We start from the raw sequence: 23,425 nt of genomic DNA on the forward strand, positions 1-23,425 counted from the left end.
TGTCCAAAATATTTTCAAAACATTATTTTCCAAGCTGAATACCACACATATCTTGGTTTAAAGTCCTAATTTGAGAGGCTTTGTTATTTTGACTGTTTTACAAGACGGTAATCTGAATATTTTGATGGCTTGCTCTGTAGGTCGACAACACGTTTTGAGCTCTTTTATTTATTTGACTATTGTAGGACATTTTCCTGACAACCATGAATAGATATTTGAAAAAAAATAACCAGCAATATAATTGATGTAGTATTTGTTGTTCCAACCAAATGAAACCAGATAAATCTTAATCACATGATGTCTCAAGTCTCACCAAAAAAGTAGTAACGGTTATATAAGATGCTAACCTCAAAGCCCAGATGTTAATGTGAGAAGAGAAACATTTTTGCTTTCTTTTCCAGAGTAAACTGTTCCAAATCCCTCTTTAAATTCCAGTTATGCATCTCTCTGAACACTGAAACAATTCAGGTAACAGGATGGAAACAATCACTCACGCAGGAAAAATGTCACTCCTTTTGGCCCCCAGTTATATTTATCCCTGTGTTTAAACAGGTTATAATTGTAATAATATGTTCCCCTTTGGTCTGCAGTTGCACAACTTGACTCAGAGAACAAACACTTCATTAATCGAGTAGATTGCGTTAGGTAGTCGGTAATGAGGTGAATGTTTGAAGAATAAGGCGATAATGACCACCGTGTTTGGTTCACACACATATAATTATGCTTTTATTGACAAGAATGATACAGGTCTGCTGCGGGACACTTAGGGTCACGCCAAAAAGCAGATGGGCGTCTTCAGTTTACTTAGCGGACCTCCGGGTCCTCTTGTCCCAGGAGAAGTTGGCTCCGTAGGACTTCACTCGGGGCTTTGCGCTCCTCTTCTCTGTAACGTCGTAGCTCCAACCTGAAGCAACAACACCGGAGTAAGTGATGGGGGCGAGAGCGTCACGTATGTTCACTTTGGATTACTTCCAAATACAATGAGGTGTTTTGTAGACATCAACAGGCTGTGTGTAGTCAGAAGTGCACTAATCACTTTCATGGTGCAATAAACAGAGGACGCCAGTTCCCTTTGCTTCGTTTCAACAAACTCTCCCAGATGGTTCAGTTCTGAGTCAAAGTGAACTTTCTTTCCTGTGTTACCGGACAGGAAACTCCATCCTGTGCATTAACCTGAAACTAACTCAGGATCATCTTGTTAGTCCGTCTAAAATGTGTTTTTACGTTTGATTACTTCTTTCTTTTGAGGCCCAGAGGTTGACATCAGACGTCTGAAGGTATTTTAAGGTGCTGTTTTACTGCTATAATTATCACCTGATTACAGTCCGGGTTTGTAAGGTTTAATAAGCTGTGAACTTTTTACAGAAAAAAATGTTTAAATGATATTGCCAATATCCTTAAGGCATGCCTCCCCTGATAACTGCAGCGATGCTATGCGTTATGTAACATGCCGTAACGGACGCAGTTTTAGATTCAATCCAAGTGTACATTGATCCAAATTAAATCGGGTTACTCATGCACTCTCTCTGATGCAGTCAACGCCGTAAACACTTCACTTTTATCAGCTTTACAATCCTTTTCCTCACAACAGTAACTTAATACCACTCCTAATAGTACTACTAATATGACTAATAAGATATATCATCTCATGTTTATTTGAATTTCACTGATTAGGTTTTGGCAAAACTCCAAGGGATATCTATTTATATTTGGGTGTATCATAACTCTGTTGTGCAATATATAAACTGAACTGGTTTTCCATGATTAGCCGGGACATTGTATTCACTGTTGTGTTACACAAAAGGGATATTTTAAATGTTAAGGTTCAAACGTTACATTTAATCTTAACATATCTTGAATGTTTTACCATTTTTCTCCGCAAAAGCAATGGCATCTTCCTTGGAGGTGAAGCTGAGCATCATGTTGGATAAGGGATCAGCACTGAAAGGCATAAAGAGATGTTAGACACACAACAGGTCAACTAATCAGAGGCACATATCATCAGAAACGATTTATGCTCTGAATTGCAAAAAATTGTGAGGGGGTTTTGTACGTGATGCAGATTTTAAAACCGTTGAGGTAAATGCAGAGATTCTTACGTTGAGGCCCAGCCCATCAGCGGGTTCTCCCAGCGCTCCCTGGTATCAAAGTCCATCTTCCACTTTTTGGTGCTGTTGCTTCCCGACTGCATGGCTGTTTTGGCGGGAACAAAGATGTGAACCTTCCGTGTTTTGATGTGCTCCTCTGGGACTCCTGTCACGCTGGTGATGTCCTGAGGGACAGAAACAAAGCACATCCAGCTGTGAGTGTGAGCAGATGTCACACTGGAGAATACAAGGAATTAAAATGATGGACTTATATAAACACTGTAGATACATAGATAGGAAATAAGTGTGACCTCATTTGATCGCACCAGAACCGTGCTACCGACCAGCTGAGGTAAAGGGAGCCCTCCTCCAGCAATGTCAAACATGCAGGCAAACAACTGAAAACTATGTGATTCATTAGCCAGTTAAGAATAAAAAATGACTAGTTCTTTCTATTAAAAACTAGTTTAAGAACATGATTAATTATTAATCTGTACAAGCCTTTTTAAGTTGCAAAACAAGCATTCAAAACAAAATGGAATTTATATAAAAATAACGAACTTTGTGACTGATGTATATTTATTTTGAGAACAAGTGGTCATGCGAGTATATATGTGCGAGTGAGATGGTTGATAAAGGTCATCGGATGACAAGCGTGCAGGTGTTATAAAATAAGAATAAATCTGTCCAGCAGTGGCTCAGTAAGTAGGGGCTTGGACTGGGAATCGTAGGGTCACCGGTTCAAGTCCCCGAACAGACTTGAAAAAATATGGAAAGTGGACTGCTACTTGGAGAGGTAGCAGTCCACTTTCCAATCTCCTCCAATCCTCCAATCCCCCCTCCCCATTGCTCCCCGGGCGCTGCACGATAGCTGCCCACTGCTCCGAGTACTATGATGGGTTAAATGCAGAGGACCAATTTCACTGTGTGTGCTCTGCTGTGTGCATGTATGTGACAATAAAGAGGGTTTCATTCTCCGATTCTAAAACTAAGTTCTGATAATGTGTGCTTACCGTCGTGAGTTGTGGGGCTAGGAAAACGTTCAGTTGTTATATAAAAGTACTCTTATGTTTCCTATTTTTGTACATCTCATCAATCTGCCGGGATTAATTCCCACTTCTTGAATATCCGGGTCAAAAAGTAGCTTGAATACATCTTCCGTGTCAGAAAAACCATAAAACTGGGAAACTCAAAGGAGTGAACGCTATTTATAGGATTCGTACAACTGCTGCTGTATAAATCTGTCCGGTGCTTTAACCTGTTGCTCTGATTTTAAGTTGTTTTATGTTTCTTGTAGATGTCCAAGAGTGTTTAATGGGCTAGGGGAACCGTTCATTCACGATTGTGTTTGTGAGACTTTAATTGTCTGTATAATTTCAGTATAATAGCTTACGTATGTGAAAAGGTAAATACCGGATTCAGAAGAAAAATATAATAATAGCCATCTTTGCGCTGTTTTGCAGAAAGGTGGCGGACATTAATGTCTAATACTTGAGGTGATTTATTCCAGACCATCAGAAAGTAGGGCAGCGCAACAAGAGCAGGAGGAGGGGCCTTCGGGCATACTAAATGCATATTCTTGAGCAACTGGAGCCCCTTCAAGCTCCTATCAAGGATCTGGTCCAATTCTTCAGGGAATTAGCAAACAAGCAATGGGAAATCGGCGACAAAACACAGACGAACCTCCCAGCACGCAGCGCCAGCCACCCAAGACTGAGGGCTTTCCAGGGCGCTCTCTTTTCAATACAAGAATTTTGCACATTTCAATGGCCATTACAACTTCAAAGAATCAAATTTTCATCATTGTCTGTCATCTGCCAGTTGATTTGTAGAAAGGAGGTCGTTTTGCATGAACTTCACACAAAAGCTCGCCTTTCCTTTGGCAAAGGAGCTTCCAAAGGTATTTAAGCCTAGTAAATTACAGATCGGACGGCTAAACTACTGCTCGTTTCAGCCAAACATCTTTTGCCATGCTCAGAGGCAAGACCAGGCTGAACCTAATCATAAACAAGATCTGCACATTGAAAAGATTGTTAAAAATGAAAGGGAAAGATGAACAAAGAGGAGAGAAAAAAACTTCACAAGTGGTTGGTAATTATTTCCGGCTGCCCTATCTACTTAACCTTAACAATTCCTTCTTGTCACAGAGAGGAGGAAAACATGTTCCCTTCACCCAAAGGGGTAATGGTGGAGGGTTCATGACACAATAACACACAGGACAGTGTGAGAGGGTTTTCTGGAGGCTGCAGCAGGTGATCAAAAATGTTCAACACATTTATTCTGCAGGATATAAGTCGTTACTTTTAATTGACAATATTCGAAAGATCTGTACTCGTGAGGTAAGAAGAACTTCCTGAGAGTTTTGGAGTGAAGACAAGAACCATTAAAATACTTCGTACACGGTGAACCATAACCCACTTCGAGTTGTGAATTAATGGGGAAAGAATTCAGGTACAAAAAGTACCTTTTGAGTGGAGGTGAATCAAATTTGCAGAAACATTTAGCAGTTCTCTGGTCTGGTGTGTTCTGGGGGATAGATGCATGAAATCCCCTCTCCGAGACGCATTAGAAATGATACCCTTGGGATTAGCAGGCCAGACTATGGTTACGCGTATATACGTTACATAAACCATAACTGACACATGAGGCCCATGTATGGTAAACTGGCGCAATAATTTGTCCAGATGTAGCAGACCTTAAATCACATCTTAGGCGTGGATGAGCACAAAAGGTCTTTCATGAATGAGTGAGGATGTGTCAAAACAAAAGCCCTGCCATATCACTGAAAACACTCTGCTCATTATCTGGCATTGTTTGCAAAAATACAAGTCTAGACTTCTGTGATATTTGCATGCATTACACTGAAAGCTAGGAGGGTTATCGGCATAACAGACTCACCCACAATACCCGGATTCACAAAAGGAATGATTGTGGCTGGAATGTGGTGTGTTCCCAGGAAGACTAGAGAGGGCCATCACAAAAGGAAAACCCACACGGTGGGCACTTTTTCTTCTGCCATGTACAGGAAGCAAAATGAGAACTATCAAGTTTGACACTATTCACAGGGCCTTCACGGGGCCCTACAATACCTGGCTGGGCAGGCAGAATGCTGGGCTTAAGAAAGGGGGGAAAAAGGCTGGCAAAGTCTCCGTCACGTGAAAGCGTGTCGATATTTCTGACACCTCCAGGCTACGTGCCAAATAAAGAGCATAGGGGCTTGTCGCTGTGGGGCCGCTGGGCCCAACAGAATGCTGAAAGCTGGTACTCCAAATGCTCCAACAGAGACCTGGGACGGCAGATTTCTGTGTAAACAACATTCAAAGATCTCGATGAGTGGAGAAAACTGAAAGAAATAACGAGATATCCAAAAGTATAAACATAGTTTGAAGAAAGCTTTGCGGGGAGTTGCCTCAAAGTAAAAACTATTTTACAAAGTTTATTTTGATACATTTGAATAAAACATATCATCACCAGCTTCCTATTACAACAGTCCATTTTATCTGCCGTTTTACGGAAACAATAAATAAGATTTGCACTTTAGTAAAAGAAAAACAACAATTGGCTCAGCGTATTGGATCCTGTCTGTAACAGTGGATATAATGCTGATCTAGTTTGCAATGTTGAGGAACATTTTGCAAATGACACAATATCACCTATAAATTAGATTGCCGGGCCATTCCCTTCCAAAGAGCTTCAGGAGCACATCTATACTGTGAAGTAACTTTGTGGGTATTCAGAGCTAGCAATTACATTACTGCGTTCTGTCCCAGAGTGTTTTACTTTTAATACAGAGTATTGTGTCTCAGCACGTCTGTTCCCGGTCTGTTTATTCAGCATTAGGGCTTTAAAAAAACGCTTTGGCACTGCACTAGTCTAAAAACGTCTGGGAAAACGCCGCCATTTGTTCTGTCATCGTGATGGCTGAAATGTAGGTGACGTTGTTATACAATGAAAACACGCATTTAGGCACAACGGGCAATATAAAGGTGAGCAGAAATGATTCAGACCAAAATACATATGGCCTCATGACATATGCATAAAACTGTCTCAATTCGAAACCCTCCTTTCATCTCTGATTGAATCTTGTTCTTCAGACCAAAAAAACACACCCACCGCAATCTTCCGGTAAAACTGTTTACGTTTCATACTTCACTAAACTGTCTTCCAGCCTCCACTGTCCCCAAATCAAACCATTTACATCTTGATTTGCAGGTGAGTGTCCATATTTCCCGCAGTTGAAAGGTGGTTTGCCAGTAAGAAGATACCCCTCAATAATGAAAAACAAACATCCCTTTTGGATTCATCTTTGAGGAAAGGGTTAAAGAACTCACATCATTGTTTTTTAACCAGTCAATTTTAATGAAAATATCAATTGCATGCGGAGGTTTGAAAAGGGGTTCATACTGGGATACTGGGGGGGCGTCTTGGGGTTTGACGAAATGTAGATGAGGTGAGTGTAAGGGCCTTGTCTTCTGAACACGCTGTACATTCACTTAGAGAGGTGGACAGTCCGGCCTCTTTTTCACTCAATCACCGGATACTTCCTTGGTTACTACTCAGAAAATGGATCATTTCAAATCTAAAATTGATTCACATCTGTTCTTGCAATGATCCTAGCTCAATTATGATTAATTCTCCAATAAAATGGAGAAGTCAGATTGTGTGAGGCGGACATCTGGGTCCAGCTTCTCAAAAGTGAGGTTTTGTTTCTTTAAAATTGCAGGAAACTGAATATCTCTGGGCTTCTCAGGACAGAACAACACATTAAACGCTGTCGCCTAGATAATTCAATGTTTTTCACTGTTTTCTGAGCTTTCATTGACAAACCAAATAATCAATTAGTTCAAACATAATCAACAGATTGATCCATGTAAAAAATGAGTTTGCAGACATCTGGTCTAATTATAGAATCAGCCCAGGTACAGGACAACATTTTCTAAACACATCGGTCCTACTTTTGAGAGGGTTTACAAATCTAAACGGAGGTACGGTTAGTGTTTTCCTGTTAGTACAGTAACCAAACACACAAACACATAAACAAATAGAGGAAGTCTAGGCATGGCCAAAACATTTGTAGCGTCACTGCCACTTTGTTTTGGGTCATGGCAGACTTATTGACACAAGTACAGTGCCGCCTATCTTAGCACACACAACCATGTGCCAAAACTGCCGCTCTCTAGCCAGTAGGGGTCACAAGGTCAGCCGAGCTGAATCATGTTGAGTCAGCATGTGGTGAAAGCCCAAACACATAACCCTTAACCCCCCACTGTCCAGCCCACACCCATACCAAGAGCCTCACTCATCAGCCTCCGCCGGTTCCCACCTTCAGACGTCTTTGAAGTGGAGAAAGCGTGCCAATTACGGATTGGACATCGGGGGCGTCTCTATTAGAAACAAATATTATGTTGCTTCCTCGTGAGTGGTTCATCACCGGAGAACGAGAAGCAGCTGGCATGAGGGTCATCTCGAATCTCACATTACACATACCGGTGAGAGCGGAGAGAGGGACGGGCACTTAGGAATATAAAGGATGCAGACACAAAGGTTTGTGTGTTGTACGGCATCCTAAATTACATCAGTTCAAATGTCTTTTTATAAAGGGAAATGCCTTATAAAAAAAAACCTGACTATTATAACTTATCAAACAACAATGCCAAACATTCTCAGGGTTCAGCTTATTAAACTGTATAGCATTGTGAACCTAATATTTGAGTTTTGGACTGTTGATCAGACAAAGGAAGCAATATTGAGACTTCCCTTAGGCATTGGGAACTTGCAGGAATCCGACACCGTTTATTTATTTTTAAATTAGGTGATTAATCGTACGGTCTGGAGAATGTCAGCATATGGCAAAAAGATGACAATAAAATGATCACAAATGACTTAATAGACTTATTGTTCGAGCTCTAGCACACATGCTGTGAAATTAGAAATGAATGTCAGATTACCATAAAAATGTAAAGAGAAACCTATAATACTGTAAGACCCTAAACCTAGTTGGTCAATTTAGAAAAAGAGCTGCTAGCCTACAGAGAGCGTGAACAAGTGGAAGTGTAGACGAACAGAAGTAGCAGAGCTGTTTTATCCGCTCTGCAAACACAACACTTAGCAGCTCGGCACTTCCTAAAACTACCCAGCGCTGACAGGACTGAGGAGTCCTCTTAAGAGGCTTAGTCTCTATGGAAGAGAGTGTTAATGAATGAAATACTATTTAGTGGATGATACATAATAAAGCCTCTCATCTGGCACTCTTCAAGGACCAACATCCTCTGACCCACCTCTCCAAACTTGAGCCGAGAGATTTTTTACGCCGAAGCGCGCCGTATGAGAGGGCAACCAGACAAAACAGACACTTAAGTTGTCTATGTGCGAAGGAGGGAGGAAGGGTGGGAGAGGAGGATGAGAGGAAGGGGGGTGGGGGTGGTGAATATGGTCTGCTCCACTGTAGGTCACTCTGTGTCTGAGGCTAGACAGGCTTAGAGAATATGCACCCCTGTACTGCAGACTTAAACTGCCCGTGCTAAATATATCCTCACAGTTGGGATGGCTGGATTTTTGTTGTGGATCTGTCGCACTTGTCCGATCAACTTATTTTCCTGCCATCGCCAAATTTGAAAGCAAATACCTGTCTGAGGTTGTGTTGGTTGAGGCTCACACTCTGAAAAGACACTCAATTCTGCAGGAAATTGGGTTCTCAAGTGTCCCATAGCAAACTGGTGTATCCGATCAAAAAGCTCTAAGAGAAGAGTATGTGTTAACCAGACTAACTGACTTCTGTTTCAGGGAATTTTTTAATATCTTTGAATGATAAATCTTGACTGACAGACTAAGGCTCCTTCAATCAGGCTTCAATTTAGGTCTTTCAAAACAACTAACAACACTAACGCAACCAAACATCTTTTGTCCAGATGTGATGGTACTTGCCAAGCAAGGACTGTGCTCTAAATACGCAAGAAAGCAAAGATTTCAGATTAACAGAGTCAACATGCCGAGCATCAAATGGTCCTACCAGTTTAATACTCTCTTCCTCTCCCCCACTACCTCCCTCCTTCCCCATCGATTCCCCGCACTCTAATAACTGTCCTCGTCCGTCTCGTAAAACCCTAGTGCCTTTAGAGAACTCTATAACAAGGCTTCACAAGCGCTTTAAGATTATGGTGTTGTCTTTATGTGGAGTTAGGGAGTGCTCTTGGCTGCAGCTGAAGCAGGAGTAGACGCTCAGACTCTCCGGCATGAGTGGGAGATATTGTATTATCACGTATCGAAGCAGCTGCTGAGGTTACAACCGCAGTTGTTTCTGCAAGTCGAGTCGAGCGAGGCCTGTCTCTAATTGAAGGAGGTCGCAGACATTCCGTGTTAAGCCGTGTATCGGTGGCCAGCCAGCCGGACCCTGGGAGCTGCCCAGCATGCTTAATCAAACAGCGATTACACACAAAAGCAGGTCGGTATGGGCGCTGTAGGGGACAGCTTTGGGCACTGGAGCGCCATCACGCAGGTCTTTTTATTTGGCATCATTTCTGAAGTGCGGACAATTAATTAAAAGTTTTGCTCTTAAAAATCACAAACTTTAGTCAGATTTGAAATAGAGTCGAGATCCGCATTACGGCTGCAAGAAATCATAGTTTCATTATGTAATTTGCTGTTTACAGTCCTAATAATTAATGGTTTGTTTCGTTAATGAAATGATACGAAAGAGCCATGGAAATGCACTAAAGTCTATGGAGAAGTCATGAGAAACAAGACTAAAAGACACTTGATTTATTATTATATAAATCCCCACAGTCTAAAGAACAAGCTTTTGTTTGAACAATTCATTTAATCCAGGGTTTAAGTCAACTTGTTTGTCTTCCTGCCAATATCTCATAGTTGTATTCCTGAAATAATAATATTCACTTTTCTTTGAGCTCAGGGTTTTGTTTTCCCTAAATATGTGGTTTGAATGCCGCTTAATGCTCCACGATGTTCACTAGCGATGTTCTCCCTCTTGTCTGTGTCTCAGTCAGGTAGAATACAGAGGGGGTTTTACAGCGTTATTGCTAAAGAGCTGCATGCCACTACTGAAACAATACTGATTAGAGCTGAACAAGTGAACTAAAACAGTACAGTAGTGAGCAGGAATACCAAAACAATGTGCTAAAAGAAGACTCTGAGTATATCATCAATACAACCAACATGGTCATTTTATCCATAGGTATTATAAAAACACACAGATACTTTAATAGGTTATGTTAACCGTTGTCCATAGTATTTTCCTGCAGCTTCCATCAACACAGTTCACAAAAGCAGTACAAATTATGTTTGCTGGATTAGTTCACATGTTTGACCCACAGGAGGTTCTTGCCCTTCAAAGCCTAAATTTACCTGTAATAGAGAGGGCCAAAAAACTGTAGGGAAGCAAGTTCCTGCAAGGTTTGCATTTTTGGGGACAGACGAGAACTAAGGACACGATAATGAGTGTCACATAAACATCAGACAGAGTTTTTGGAGTGAATTCAAAATATCGTTTACCCTGGCCAAAATGCAATCTCATCTAAATGAGGTTATTCAGAAATGTTCACTATAACAAGCGGGACACCACATTCTCCTCGGATGAGATGAGCGAACCTAGTATAACCTCACAGTGGATCGAGACCTTTGTTTGATTGGTCTAACCAGAACGCAATTCACACTTATTGACCGCATGATGAATGACTAGCGTGCTGACATGTGCTGAATGCCCAAAAGGGAGAGTGCTCTCATTGCCCTCTTCCATGAGAGATGGAGACCACTGTACTGTAAACAGCTGAGGGCCTCTCTTTTCGCCCTGTCTGGGCGAGCATTAGAGAACTTCCCGCCGTCGCCAGCAACAGCACGCCACAAAGGAACCTCTGTGGCCGACAACACTGAAGTGGCCACTGTCTTTTTCCTGAGTCTCAGGGTGTCTCACAAACTTTTTTCCATGCAAGCTTCTTTTCTTTCACCCCCTCCCCATTTTCAGAGGCCCTTTTTTTCCTCTCCTCTGCTGTTCCTCTCAGTGGCCCCTACTGAGAGGACAGAGACAGACACTCCGCCCAGCCAAAGGTTTGTCTGCCAGTATGGTCAGCTTTGGTCTGGAACAAAAGCACACTGACGCTGCCCACACACAAAAAACCCCCCCAAACAGGTCCACAACAGACTGCCACATTCTCCCCAAACTCCGTCTCTCGCCGTTATCTCCCATCTCCTTCGTCTTTAATTGACAACGCATTCACTTCAAAAGATTCTTGGTTTTGTTGGAACATTGCTAACCTTGGCCAGTTCAGATGCATGCTTCATGCTGTTTAGGCTGGGCTTTAAGCACCAAGGACACGTCTGATTAAAGATCAAGCTTTAAACAGCCGTCCCACATCATTTGTATAAAACGTAATACTGACTAAGTCACCCGGTGACCAGTGATGTAGCTTTAATTACACATTTGTAATTCAAACCTAATCTCAGGGTGCTTTTGGAGCACCCCGGTGAGCCCAAGTCATTCCAGTTGACAAAACAACTGCACGCAGAAAACCATGAAATAAAGTCACTGATGTTTTCTCCAACTGCTGGGGGACAGAGCATGCAGCAGTCTGCTTCTCCAGTTACTTTTATAAACATCATGTTCATTGGGGTGATTGCCTGATTTTCTCCCCAAAGTATTTGGGAAAAAGATTATTTTTGGCCATGTATTTCCTGCAGCAACTGACTTTCATTTTTGGAATTCATTTATCAAAAAAAAAAAAAAAAGTGATTAAAATTTAGAGCCCAACATTATGTGTTCAAATGGCTTGTTTTGTCAGAACACTAGTCCAAAACCAAAACGATTTACAGATCACAATCATGGATAATGTAGAATGAAAGTAAGTAGTGGGTCTTGGACTTTTGCCCGATAAAAGGAATGAAACTATTAATTAGACTAACCCTAACCCTATTAAACTTCCATCCAATCAAAGGATACAGAAAGCCTCTCTTTGGCTTTCTGTATCCTGTCAGTTTAATGTGTTTGGTACCCTTTAATTAATTCCATGATTGATAAAGCTTTTGCATGCAGCTTCTCCAGTTACTTTTATAAACACCAAGTTCATTGAGGAGATTTTCTCCCCCAAGTATTTTGGAAAAAGATTATTTCTTGGCCATTTATCCACTGCAGCAACTGACATTCATTTATGTGTTTCAATAATACATTTTAAAAATGGCCATTAAAAGAACCCAACATTATGTCTTCAAATTGCCTGTTTTGTCTGAACTAACGTCCAAAATCTAAAAGATGATTAGTTTACAATCATGGATATGTAGAATATAAGGAAACCAGTGAGACTTGGAATTTTTGCCCGGTAAAAAAGGAACTAAAACGATGAATTAGACTAAGCCTAAACCTAGTAAACTTCCATCCAATCAAAGGATACAGAAAGCTTCTCTTTGGCTACCGTTTGTTTAATGTGTTTGGTACCCTTTCTTCTCAGACAGCCTAATTAATTGTAGTAATAATTGGGAGGGAAACTTATTTTCAATATATGATAAAGCTTCCATATATCTCATTTTGTGTTATTTTCTGTTTAGTATTTTCAATTCTTTGAACTGTTTTTGAAGGTACCATAGATTCACAGCCTCATTACCCTCTGTACTTTATTGATCACTGTATCTTGAGTACATAGTTTAAAGGGAAATGCAATATACTGAGATGTGTTTCACATTTCTAGTGTATTCCTAATAATATAGATGGGGTGTTCATATTATTAGAAAACAATACTCACCATAAGTCCTGCACATTGTGACCTGACTGTAAATTAATGTATTGTGTATTAACTGGTGGTCTTGACAACCACAAACAAATCCCAAACCCTAAATTACGTTGTTTTTTTAGAAAGCTAGTCTGAATTTCATTGGCATCAAAGATTGTGACATTAAACACGTTTTTTTTTTAAAACTATTCCAGATTAAGTAAACTATTCAGTGGTTGGAGTCTATTCTTCAATAAACAGTGAAGAGAGATAAAATGCTGTGAGCGCAAAGAGGACTACCAATGATGATATCATTTTGCCAATAACATAACAGCGTTACAAAGCCCTACTGTCTAATACAAACTCATGTTGGCAGCAGATAAGGAGAGTTTTTTAAACAATATTTCCAGGAAGGTAATTGGAAGACAGTAGACCAGACAAACATCAATTTGTGTGTCACGCTGACCACGGAGGGATCCTTACCAATTTCTCATCAACAGTAATAAGCTGCGTGTCTTGTCCTGGTTTCCCTGCCAGCCTCAATGTTGATGTGCTTGTAGACCTGAAAACCATTAGATGAACATTACACGCAAAGCAGCAACCGCCAAAGGCAGACAAGTAACAAAGAATTACATTTCACAAACAAGTTGCACTGGGCTATCACTGACTATCTTGGAGGAAGCGGTGGGGAGAAGACAGTGAAAAGGAAGCGACAAGGAGGGAATCCCCCCGCCACATATTAGTTCTGTCTGGTGAATCTCTGGCAGACTCTTGCTCTCGTCCTAATGACAGGACGTGCTTAATGCTGGCTGTGGTCGAGTGTCAGGAGAGGACTGTGTAGCTCTTTGTCAATGTGCGGCTGCGTACCGTCGCAAAACAGCAATGTGCCATCAAGCTCAGCCAGGGAAGGCACATTCTAGATAAGGCTCTGATAATCAAAAACAAATTCAAATGTAAATAATTTACACCTCAACTTGCCCCTAATTTATCTCATGTTTAAATTCAAATATAAAAACCAAAACCAAAACCATGGACTGCTATGTGTCTCATACCCAAATGTATAAATGTTAATATATAAAATCTAAATGTTATACACTACATTTCTGTGCTGATACTTTTGGTTTATGAACAGGTCATTAAATTAATAAAAAAAGGACTGTACTTTGTCTTTGTTTAGTGTGTATTAGTGCAAAAAAATGCCAAACAGTTGGTTTGAGACTCATGGTATGATAAATGAAATGCTGATCACTACTAGTGTTTTACAAATCTACTTTTATGTATGGGTCAAAGAAGAATTGACTGATCAAGTAATTATGAAAATACCTCAAATCAACTAAAAATGGTGACCATGTGCAACAGTTTGTTAAAGTATTTGTTCAACTATTCATATGCCTTTAGTCTTAATTTGCTTAAGTTGTTTAGTTTCGAAAGCTATCTTTCATAGCCAACAAACTGCCTTACTTAATAAAGGCATTAGTTTCTAGTCACCATTATCTGTTAACTCATATTGAGGCAACAAAATGAATTTACAATGTGACGGTAGAATTTTCACCTGGACAACACTACGTATTTATTGTTAAGAAGGTTGATTAAACGTGCTGTTTACTATTCAATGAACATGACTGAAGAATAATCATCTTGCACAACATGAAGTCAATGTCCAATAAAACAACTGATGAGGCCATAACGGGTATTGTGTGAAAAGAAAGTCTCACATTATTTAATTTCTCTGTGAGGCAAAACAAAACCTAAAAGTAATACTTGTGTTCCTGCACTGCAACACACTTTAGTAAACAGAGAATGGAAACGTCTCCGCATTAGGTTTATTATTTGTGAAACCCCTGACCCTAAAATAAGAGCCATTTAGAGCTTGAAATATTGAAAAAAAAAGGATTTTAAAAGAACTTGAGTGATTCTCATAATTCATGGATGTAGATTTTAGATGATACCACCTGATGTCTGCCAGGCCACATGCTTAGAGCTGGGATACTTCTTTCTGACTGATGTGTGGACTGCAATACACTCAATGTTGATATGATCGCCCCGCCAACATTGATTAACTGATTAACTGATCCAGCTTCTAAACTGAGTCAAATTATACTGAAAACAAGTTACTACTACTGCAGTTACTTAAGTGAGTATAGGTTTAGTCACCAACTCAATTACTGCATCTGGTTTCTGGCTTTGGATTACATATATTGACTTATCATGCGATGTGGGATTAGAAAATAATAAATCTGACTTTTTATTTGCTTTGAGAATATGTTTAATAGTAGAATGGAGAAATACCTCCAGGATAAAATCCATAGAGTAAAATTACAAATTAAACTGTGAAATATGCAACCGTTAAACGCATCTTGCTGAATATTAAAAGGTTAGGCCTACACCGAAAGCAAGCAATACTATAAACAGAAAAACTGAAAATGTGCAGTTATGTTATACCTTATTCAAATCTCATTGGACTATTTGTTACTATCTGTCTATAAAAGTGTTGACAGTGTGGTGATATTTATTGGGAGTTGTGTTAGCTTTCTTGTAGCCTCCAGTATGCTCCCTACACGGAGAGCTTAGCTGCTCAGCTGTAGTTAGCTGTCCTGATTCAGACAGTGATACTGAGCTCTGAGGTGAGGTTTGTTATTTAATAAAGTTTCCGTCTAGTCGATTATTAGTCATGGAATGCAGCACATGTTGTGTGGAGCCGCGGGCGACTTTTAATTACGTTAGCTCCTAAACTGAACTCTAGCTAGAATTAGCATTAGCTAATTAGCTGGCTAGCAGAGTGTTGTAAGGACACAGGGTATTATTGACTATTGCTAACAGAGTTGTCACTTTAAAGACTACAAGCAAGCACGTAATTAAAAACTACTATATGGTGTCCAATGCAGGGCAATAACTTGTTACATACTGTATGGAAAGGCGTTATGCTTTAACGTTGGCTAGCTTAGAATCACTGTGACCTGAGAGACACACGACTTCCTTTCCCTGGCTTTACACGATTTGGAGTTACATTTTTCAGATGAAATGTCTCATAGTAAAACGCACAAATGTAATGATTATTAAAAAAAACAATGTTTAATTACCTGATAGGATTCAGGGCCAGTTTATAAGCTGCATTGAGCATAGATACGCGTCCCAAGCAGAGACGTGACATTGAGGACGCCATGATTGTTGTCAACAATGACTTACGGAAATCGCGGAGGAACAAACTGCGAAGAGCGCGTGGCGGAGACAGCTGCTGGCAAGGAGATGGAGAGCTGATGCCAGCGGCTAAAATTGCTTTTCATGGATGCGTTACATACAGCGAGACATGTCCAGACATATCCAGCGTCTATTTACGCCGCAGATGTTTGATACCACAAAAAAACGATTAGGATGGTGTAGGAAAGAAACTCGTCACATCCAGGAGAATTAACCCTTGTTTCATACTCTTAGAAACGTATAACTTCCTTCTTTAAGGAATTTTCTTGCGTTTATTGCTTGACAGGATGGACATTGGGTCAACCGTTGTTTTGAAATGTAATTGAAAGAGCTCGTCCATTTGCTGTTGTAACTAGGTTATGAGTTTTTTAAGGCATTTTCAATTCAAGTAATTGTATGGCTTTTATTAAGCATTAAGCATTATGGATTAAATCATTTATTAGGGCTTGGGTATTTTCTTTTATTTATGAATGTATTAATGTATATCATTATATAGTGACGTTTCTGGCAAATCATTTTAGGCACTGTTTATGAATAAAATCACAAAGTAGCCCACTTTATCACAAAAAGATTTGTAAAATTCATGATGGTAGATACATTTTTACAGTATGTGATCACTTTGCCAAAGCCTTTACTGTATTTAGATCCCAAAATGTAATTTAGGTCCAACTTCTTATAGGAACACAAGCATTGAAACGTTGTCATGTTAAACTACATGCAATACACACATCAATAATACAGCAGAGTCAGGAGAAGTATAAGGAAAAAAAACTTTAATTGTTTCACTCTTCATATCTGTACAAATACCATCAAACTTTTTATGTACATATGACATTTACATAAAAAATACAAAACTATATATTCATAACAGAATTTTGTATTTCTCTTGTGATGTTTGAAAATTACAATGCACTATGAGAAAAACAGAGAAAAAACAAACAAAAATAAACCAAGTGATTGAGTCTGATATAGTCTTGAGTACTGCAGTATGTTAGTCCTATTTTAGCTCTGCAAGAGCAATATGGAGCACATTGGCAAGAAGACAGCACATGTTATGTTAATGGCACATTGTTTCCAAAATGATCAAGTATCTTCCAAAACTTACCTCTGCTCTAATGTAGTGAGACAAAATAAATGCTATAATTTCTAAAGTTGTCATCTCCATGTGGAAATGAATCTAAAGGGCAAACATTTAAGATTAACCAGAAAAATAGGAAAAACAAAAACAAATGGCTCTTTTTTTTTCTTTCCATTTCACCACAACTGTGTTGCAATCTTTACAATGCTCTTTTGCAACACCATTGAGATAATCCCTTTGGTCAGTTATTATGAGTTGTAAACAAACCAGAAACACTTCTGTACATAAAATGATCGATATATTCCCAATAAATAAACACACAGCCTAAACATGCATTTACGTATGTGTGACATAAACATCTGTGATAGAGATTTGACAGAAACAAGCAGATTTTTACAGCTCAGGGAATGCAATTTACAGCTTGTAGAGGACTTATACTTACACGGTAACATGACAAATAAATAACACTGCTTCTCTTTGGACAAATATATTTCTTCATGATAAAAAAAGTAAAAGGGACAACAACAAAAAGGGGGAAATGAGTGGTAACACAATATATCATGGTAGATAGTAAGCCTGACATTGTAAATGTATAAATTATAAAACACATAAAAGTATAAATAAACATCTAGCAGACTGAACTATATGTATACTTCCTTTTTCTTTAAAAAATAAATAAGCATACACATAATGTACAGTATGGACATGATTCCTTGCCCTAGGACTGTTCCCCTAGTGATGGGGGCCTATCCATCCAGTATAGAAGATATATGGACATAGGCCATGTAGTCTGAGTCCTCATCTTCCTCATCCTCCTCCTGGTCTTCTGTAATGGCTATATGGGAGAATATATGGTAGCTTTTGTATGAATAGGGACCAAAACAGCGCAGAATATCACTGTATGTTCTTAAAAAAAACTCACAGCAAAGCCCCTCGCACACAGCCTCCCTTTTGTTGATTATTGTGTGTGTAAGTGTTAATGTTTGTGTGTTTGCATCTCTGTGGACGGGTCTGAATGACTTAAACAATTAGTCGGGCATACTCAAATATGCAATCTTCAATTGCATAATCTAGCAAGTCAGGACTGCAACAAGAGAATAAAATGGGATGATGGAGAGAAGGGTGCATGTGAGATGGGTGATGGGGGTTACAAGGGGGCTGGTTTCAGGGATGGGGGCACTAGGGCTTTTTGTTCCTGTGGCTCAGGTCTCTTTTGGGCAGATTCCTGAAAGCAGACACACAACACAGAAAAGTACTCTTGTGTTCTCGGATTTGCTAGTTTTCTTTGCTCAGACTATTACTTTGTGGCTCAAACATACAGGGATGGAGGAATCTGTGTCACAGCCTGGCCTTAGAAAGCAGGTCAGAGATCATCAACACAGTTCTGAGGTATTTTCTTTTCTTTTTACAGAAGAGATTTACATCTGACACGTAGATTAAAAAAAGAAAAGCGAGCGAAAGAGTGACACAAAACAAACAAACAAGCAGTCCCTCATCAATCCAAATAGATTTGTCATTTCTGATACATATTCTGGTAGACAATACATTCACTGGAAACAGCATAGACAATAAAAGTTAGCTGGTAAATGTTAACTTTTTTCTTATGATGAGAAGAGAAATAAGAGAGCGTGGTTCTATAAGCTACCGATGCTTATTTTGCCCACTGTAAAGTATCACATTTATATTTAGCTCATGAGGTGATCATAAAGTTGGTCCCTTGGATTCCATTGCATACCTTAGGCATATCACAGTAAGGTACTCAGTCAGGAGAAAGAAACTAACAAGGAGCAATTTGGAATGTAAATGTGATACTCCCTTGATGCCATAGTTCAATTTGACTGTTTAACTCCAGATTTGTGAGCGCATGAAGAGCTCACTCTTGTCTACAGATAAATTAATATCAATGTTAAAAATCCCTTGTCATTATTACTAACATGGCACCAATGTTACAATCACCTTATGCACATCATATGATTTAATAGTATTCTGTTCCTATTGAGATGTTGGCAGTGTGGTGTATGTCACAGGAGGCAGTGCATTTTGAATTGATTGATTACAGCCAAAAGCAACAAAAAGAAAAAATAATACAAAACACAAATACCTTGAAATTAGCAAAGTGACCATGGAATTTACAAGCTGTAAAGAAATGACCACTTGCATTAAAAAAATATTACTGATTTAAAAAAAAACTGCATCAGGTTTCTCTCAACCTGCTCCTGCAGGTCACTAGCATAACCATAAAGATAACTAGACGTTAAGTATCAGGATTGTTCCACTGCAAACAAAATGAGTCTTATAATTTGCTTGTTAGTTTAAAGGAGTTAGCTTTTTCAAGACCCATACAAAGAGTGCTGATATATAGTTATGCTTTTTCATTCAGCTCTCTGTTTTTTAGTTTTGTAGAATAATTGAGAAAACGTAAAATTGAAAGTAAAAACAAGAACACAAGAACAAAAGCCAGCGACAAAGACAACGTCATGCAAGTTCTTCTATTCCCAAGTCCTTTCTGCTTGCTTAAGCTGTACTTGGTGATGTGGCTGGGGTAAGAGTTTGGGAAAAGTTGGAATGGGGGGCACTTTCAGGGGAGGTTTTTGTTGGGGAAGCAACATGGAATATTGTCTTTTGCTGGAGAGGGAGGAGGGTGTTTTGTTTCTTTTCTTTTTTTCAAACTTTGCTTGTTATTTACTTACAGTTGCAAGATCCTGAGTGCTTGACTTCCAGCAGCACCCCCATTGAACAAGCAGCTTGCTTCATGGCACATTCACTGGGATAGGTGGTGTTGTCGCTGGCACACACCGCCTCATCTGTCCTGCTCTCCGGACAGGTCTCATCACACAGCGAGCAGCGCCCCCGGCTCATCCGAGCATCCCAAAGACACTTTTTCCCTGCGCTGCACTGGATGTCCTCACAAGACTTGGCCTCTAGAAGGAGAAAGGAAGAAGTGAGCGCATGGTAAGTTTTTGATTACATGGATTATCATAGATGCTTTCAAGTAGGATCAGATTGCATTTTGGATAACTATGCTAGGTATAAAAACGTAATTCAGTTTTATAGGGTGGGTTTCTTAGGGAGGGTCACGTTTTAGATTGCATTCAAAATGATATGCTGCTCTCTGGATGAGAATCCATCTGACTCAATGGCCCCCAACACTCCCCTGCTTTGCTCTCCTTCTCCCTCTCCCTCTCCCATGTGGGATAATGCTGCCAACATCAGGAAATAATAACATGTCTATCATTTCTTGAGCAAACACAAGCAACTACCAAACACAGTTTCTCTCTGTGAGACCCCCTCAACAGTGGAATGTTGGCAACATTTAACAGTGAATAACTGCAGAGCAGGCTAGGAAGAAATGCTCTCAAACAATATTCAAAGTCAGTGCTGGAGGCGCTCAGAGAGTTTTACACTCTCACGGCTCTAGTTGCAGACTTACTGATGCATTTTCCCTCATATGCCACTCCAATGGACCTGCCCAGCAGACAGGTAGCTCGTCTCAGGTGACACGCGCTGGCATAGACGATCCCGTCGTTTCCACACAGGTACTGCTCGGGCGACGTCACCTCGGGGCAAATCCGATTACACGTCACACAATACGCGTTGTTTGTCTGGTCCACGACGCATGTGGAACTGCCGGGGCACATGACGTCACGGCACGTTTCTGTTGAGACAAAGAAATTGGAAGATTTCGTGAAACATGAAACGACATACAAGAAAAATAAGAACGTGCAGCTTGAACAAATGTGGAATCTAAGTAGACATGATTTATTCATTTTAATATGTACTTACTCTTGCACTTTCCCTGGTACTGCACGTCCAGATCGGGGTGGCCTTTGCATTTTGCCTTGAGCAGTGCGCATTCGTCTTTGTAGGTTTTTCCGTCGGAGCCGCAAACCGGTCCTTTCCATGTGATGTTGGAGCAGTCTGGCGCACACACGCAGCGCGGCTTGCTTCTTCTGTTCATCTTGCACCTCTTTCCTGCCCCACAGTCAACATTATCGCAGGTTTCTAAAATAAAAAGTCTGAGTTAGGTGATGCTTGTGGAGATGTTGGCCTTGTGCGTAAACGTACTCACATAGAGTAAAGATGAAATGTATTGTTTACGCACTTTGATATTCTTAAATCAGTAAAGGATTTATTAAACAAAATGACTGGGGATGTGTATTATGGGAAACGAAGCGAAATGGGTGCACCTCCACCTTTGCAAGGTATGCAATTGGGAGCTCCGCCATTGAAGATCATCCACTTAAAGAGCGTGCTGTTAGGGACGTCCTCCTCGGTCCAGGACGTCCCCAGTCTTCCACTCCGACAGCACTCCTCCCTGCTCATCCCGGGCATGTACAGCACCTGGCACCTCCCGTTCTTCCCCTGCTGCAACCAGCAGTTCCCAGCTGCAAACAGACACAGACAAAAAAAGCTCGAAATGTCGCATGTTGAACGTCTGAAACCGCTGACCCAGACGCACCAGACACACACGCAGCCATATTATCCGAGACGCGCCCTCCCTCCCTTTCGCCCTCCCGGCAGTATTTTGTCTGATTTTTTTTTTTTTTTGCGAGACTGTTAACACTTGCCTATCCCATCTGTGATTGACAGCCCTTACAATGCAGCCACAAACCAAAAAAGTAAGACATTTTTGGAGGGGGGTTGTCCTTTATTCCTACAGCCTCCTTGTTATCACTGCACAGAAAGTGGAGCGTCTAGACGGCGTTAAATAGCAACCAATCTCCTTCAGAAACACGGTCTTTAGCTTAACACACTACCGTCCACAACGCTTTAGAACAATATCCCAGACATGCACACACCACACAATGATAAATGATTACATAAATACAATGCTTTTCATCAAACGTTTGTAAAGTTTATTTGAAACATGTACAAACAAAATAGCAGAACTGTTTCCCTATTTCCTTGGTACAAAAATATAATTTGATCCAGACAACAGCAGGATGTCTAAACCGAAACAGACACACATGACATGAAGTGCTTGTGGGCTGGTGTGTTTCTTTAAATTTAAGACATATTCTATTATATCAATTCTAACTATACGATATAAAACGAAATGATACATTCAAATTCTGAAGTTTTATTATTTTGTTTAACTAAATAATAGAAAATGCAGCAAAAAGCAATTTTTTGCACACAATTCTGGGATGTTGGCAGGAAACATAGAAATAACACGCCCATAACTAACAGCGGATCGTGTGAAGTTTGTTGCACCATCGTTAGACACTAAACGCACATACAAAAGTATTCAAATATGCTCAGGTATTGTAGAAAGCTGGTGCTGCACCAGCTCGGCGTGGCGGCACTAAGTGTGTGCGCCTGGGCTGCAAAACTTGCCATATTGTCACTTTGAAGTGCCCCATATGGCACCTGTTTTATGGACGCTTTACGCACTGTCTGATGCAGAGAGAGTTTTATCAGCAGGGAAAAAGGAAACTCACTTTAAAAAGTTTCTCGGTTGCAGCAAGTATCCGACACTCGGGCGAATTGTGTGGCTGACAGCATGTCGAAGTTTTTAAAAAACGGAAATGATTAAGGAAAATTGATGAAGAGATCTTACCTTGAACTTTTTGATGTTCCATGAGATGACAAAGCCATATGAACAAGAGAAAAAAGCCCGGGTGAAGGTGATGTTTCAGCATCCTAAACATGATGGAGAGGCAAAGTGAACTACGTATTTGACACAGGCAGCGCAAAAGTAATCTGCTTAAGGTGGCAGTGTTGAATAAGTGTCAGTCTGAGAATGCAGCCTCTCTTTTTAAATCTATAAGGGGTCTCGGGTTGACTGTCTCTGGTGGGCGGTCTCCTCTTCTGTGGGGGTGGGGAGATTTTTTTTTTCTTCTTACCAAAGTTCCTTCAATCCCAGTCAGGTGACATCGTTACAAGCAACTTTCTCTTGCCACAATAATCACATAATATGAAGATATGTCTGAATGCGTGATAAAACACCGCCCTTCTGAAGTATGCTGCTTTGCAGACAAACAGCACAATCAGCAGATCAGATTTGTGTGTGTAAGTTTATATTAATCGTGTTTTGATGCAGAATACTTTAATTAATGTTTCATTGTATTCTTTTTTTCTTATTTTTTTTAACATTATATCACACTCAGATTGACAGCTCGTTTTTACGCATTGCTTGTGTTCTTAGTTATGTGCATTTTATAACAATAATAATTACAACAACATTATTAATAATAAGAATATTTATCATAATGATGAAGGTCAATGTTACTCATATATCAAAGGCCTTTATAGCTGTATGATCAAACAGGCCCACAGCCTAACATGCCTATCCGGGCATACCATCAGTGCTTCAAATGAAGGTTACTACTTGTTGGTAACTGATATTT

At 40.1% G+C, this 23,425-nt stretch overlaps 2 protein-coding genes across 4 annotated transcripts; both read right to left on the reverse strand.

The window, feature by feature from the left end:
* Positions 1-698: 698 nt before the first annotated feature.
* ndufs4 (NADH:ubiquinone oxidoreductase subunit S4) lies at positions 699-16,111 on the reverse strand. Its single transcript, XM_063898308.1, has 5 exons — positions 15,880-16,111; positions 13,283-13,361; positions 2,100-2,272; positions 1,868-1,941; positions 699-904 (listed from the first exon to the last, which is right to left on the reverse strand). Exons 1-5 carry the CDS (start codon positions 15,960-15,962, stop codon positions 801-803), a joined length of 513 nt encoding a protein of 170 aa, XP_063754378.1. The 5' UTR covers positions 15,963-16,111; the 3' UTR covers positions 699-800.
* Positions 16,112-16,753: 642 nt separating this feature from the next.
* Positions 16,754-22,812, reverse strand: fsta (follistatin a). Of its 3 annotated transcripts, none has more exons than XM_063898048.1 (6): positions 22,636-22,812; positions 21,269-21,460; positions 20,859-21,077; positions 20,506-20,730; positions 19,766-19,996; positions 16,754-17,910 (listed from the first exon to the last, which is right to left on the reverse strand). In XM_063898048.1, the coding sequence occupies exons 1-6, from the start codon at positions 22,724-22,726 to the stop codon at positions 17,822-17,824; spliced, it is 1,047 nt and encodes a 348-aa protein (XP_063754118.1). In that variant the 5' UTR covers positions 22,727-22,812; the 3' UTR covers positions 16,754-17,821. The 3 variants fall into 3 exon arrangements, with proteins under 3 accessions (XP_063754118.1, XP_063754117.1, XP_063754119.1); XM_063898047.1 differs by having other exon boundaries at positions 21,263-21,460; XM_063898049.1 differs by having other exon boundaries at positions 16,754-19,996.
* Between the last annotated feature and the right edge of the window lie 613 nt (positions 22,813-23,425).

This window comes from Eleginops maclovinus, chromosome 12 (genome assembly GCF_036324505.1).
Source record: "Eleginops maclovinus isolate JMC-PN-2008 ecotype Puerto Natales chromosome 12, JC_Emac_rtc_rv5, whole genome shotgun sequence".
NCBI lineage: Eukaryota > Metazoa > Chordata > Actinopteri > Perciformes > Eleginopidae > Eleginops > Eleginops maclovinus.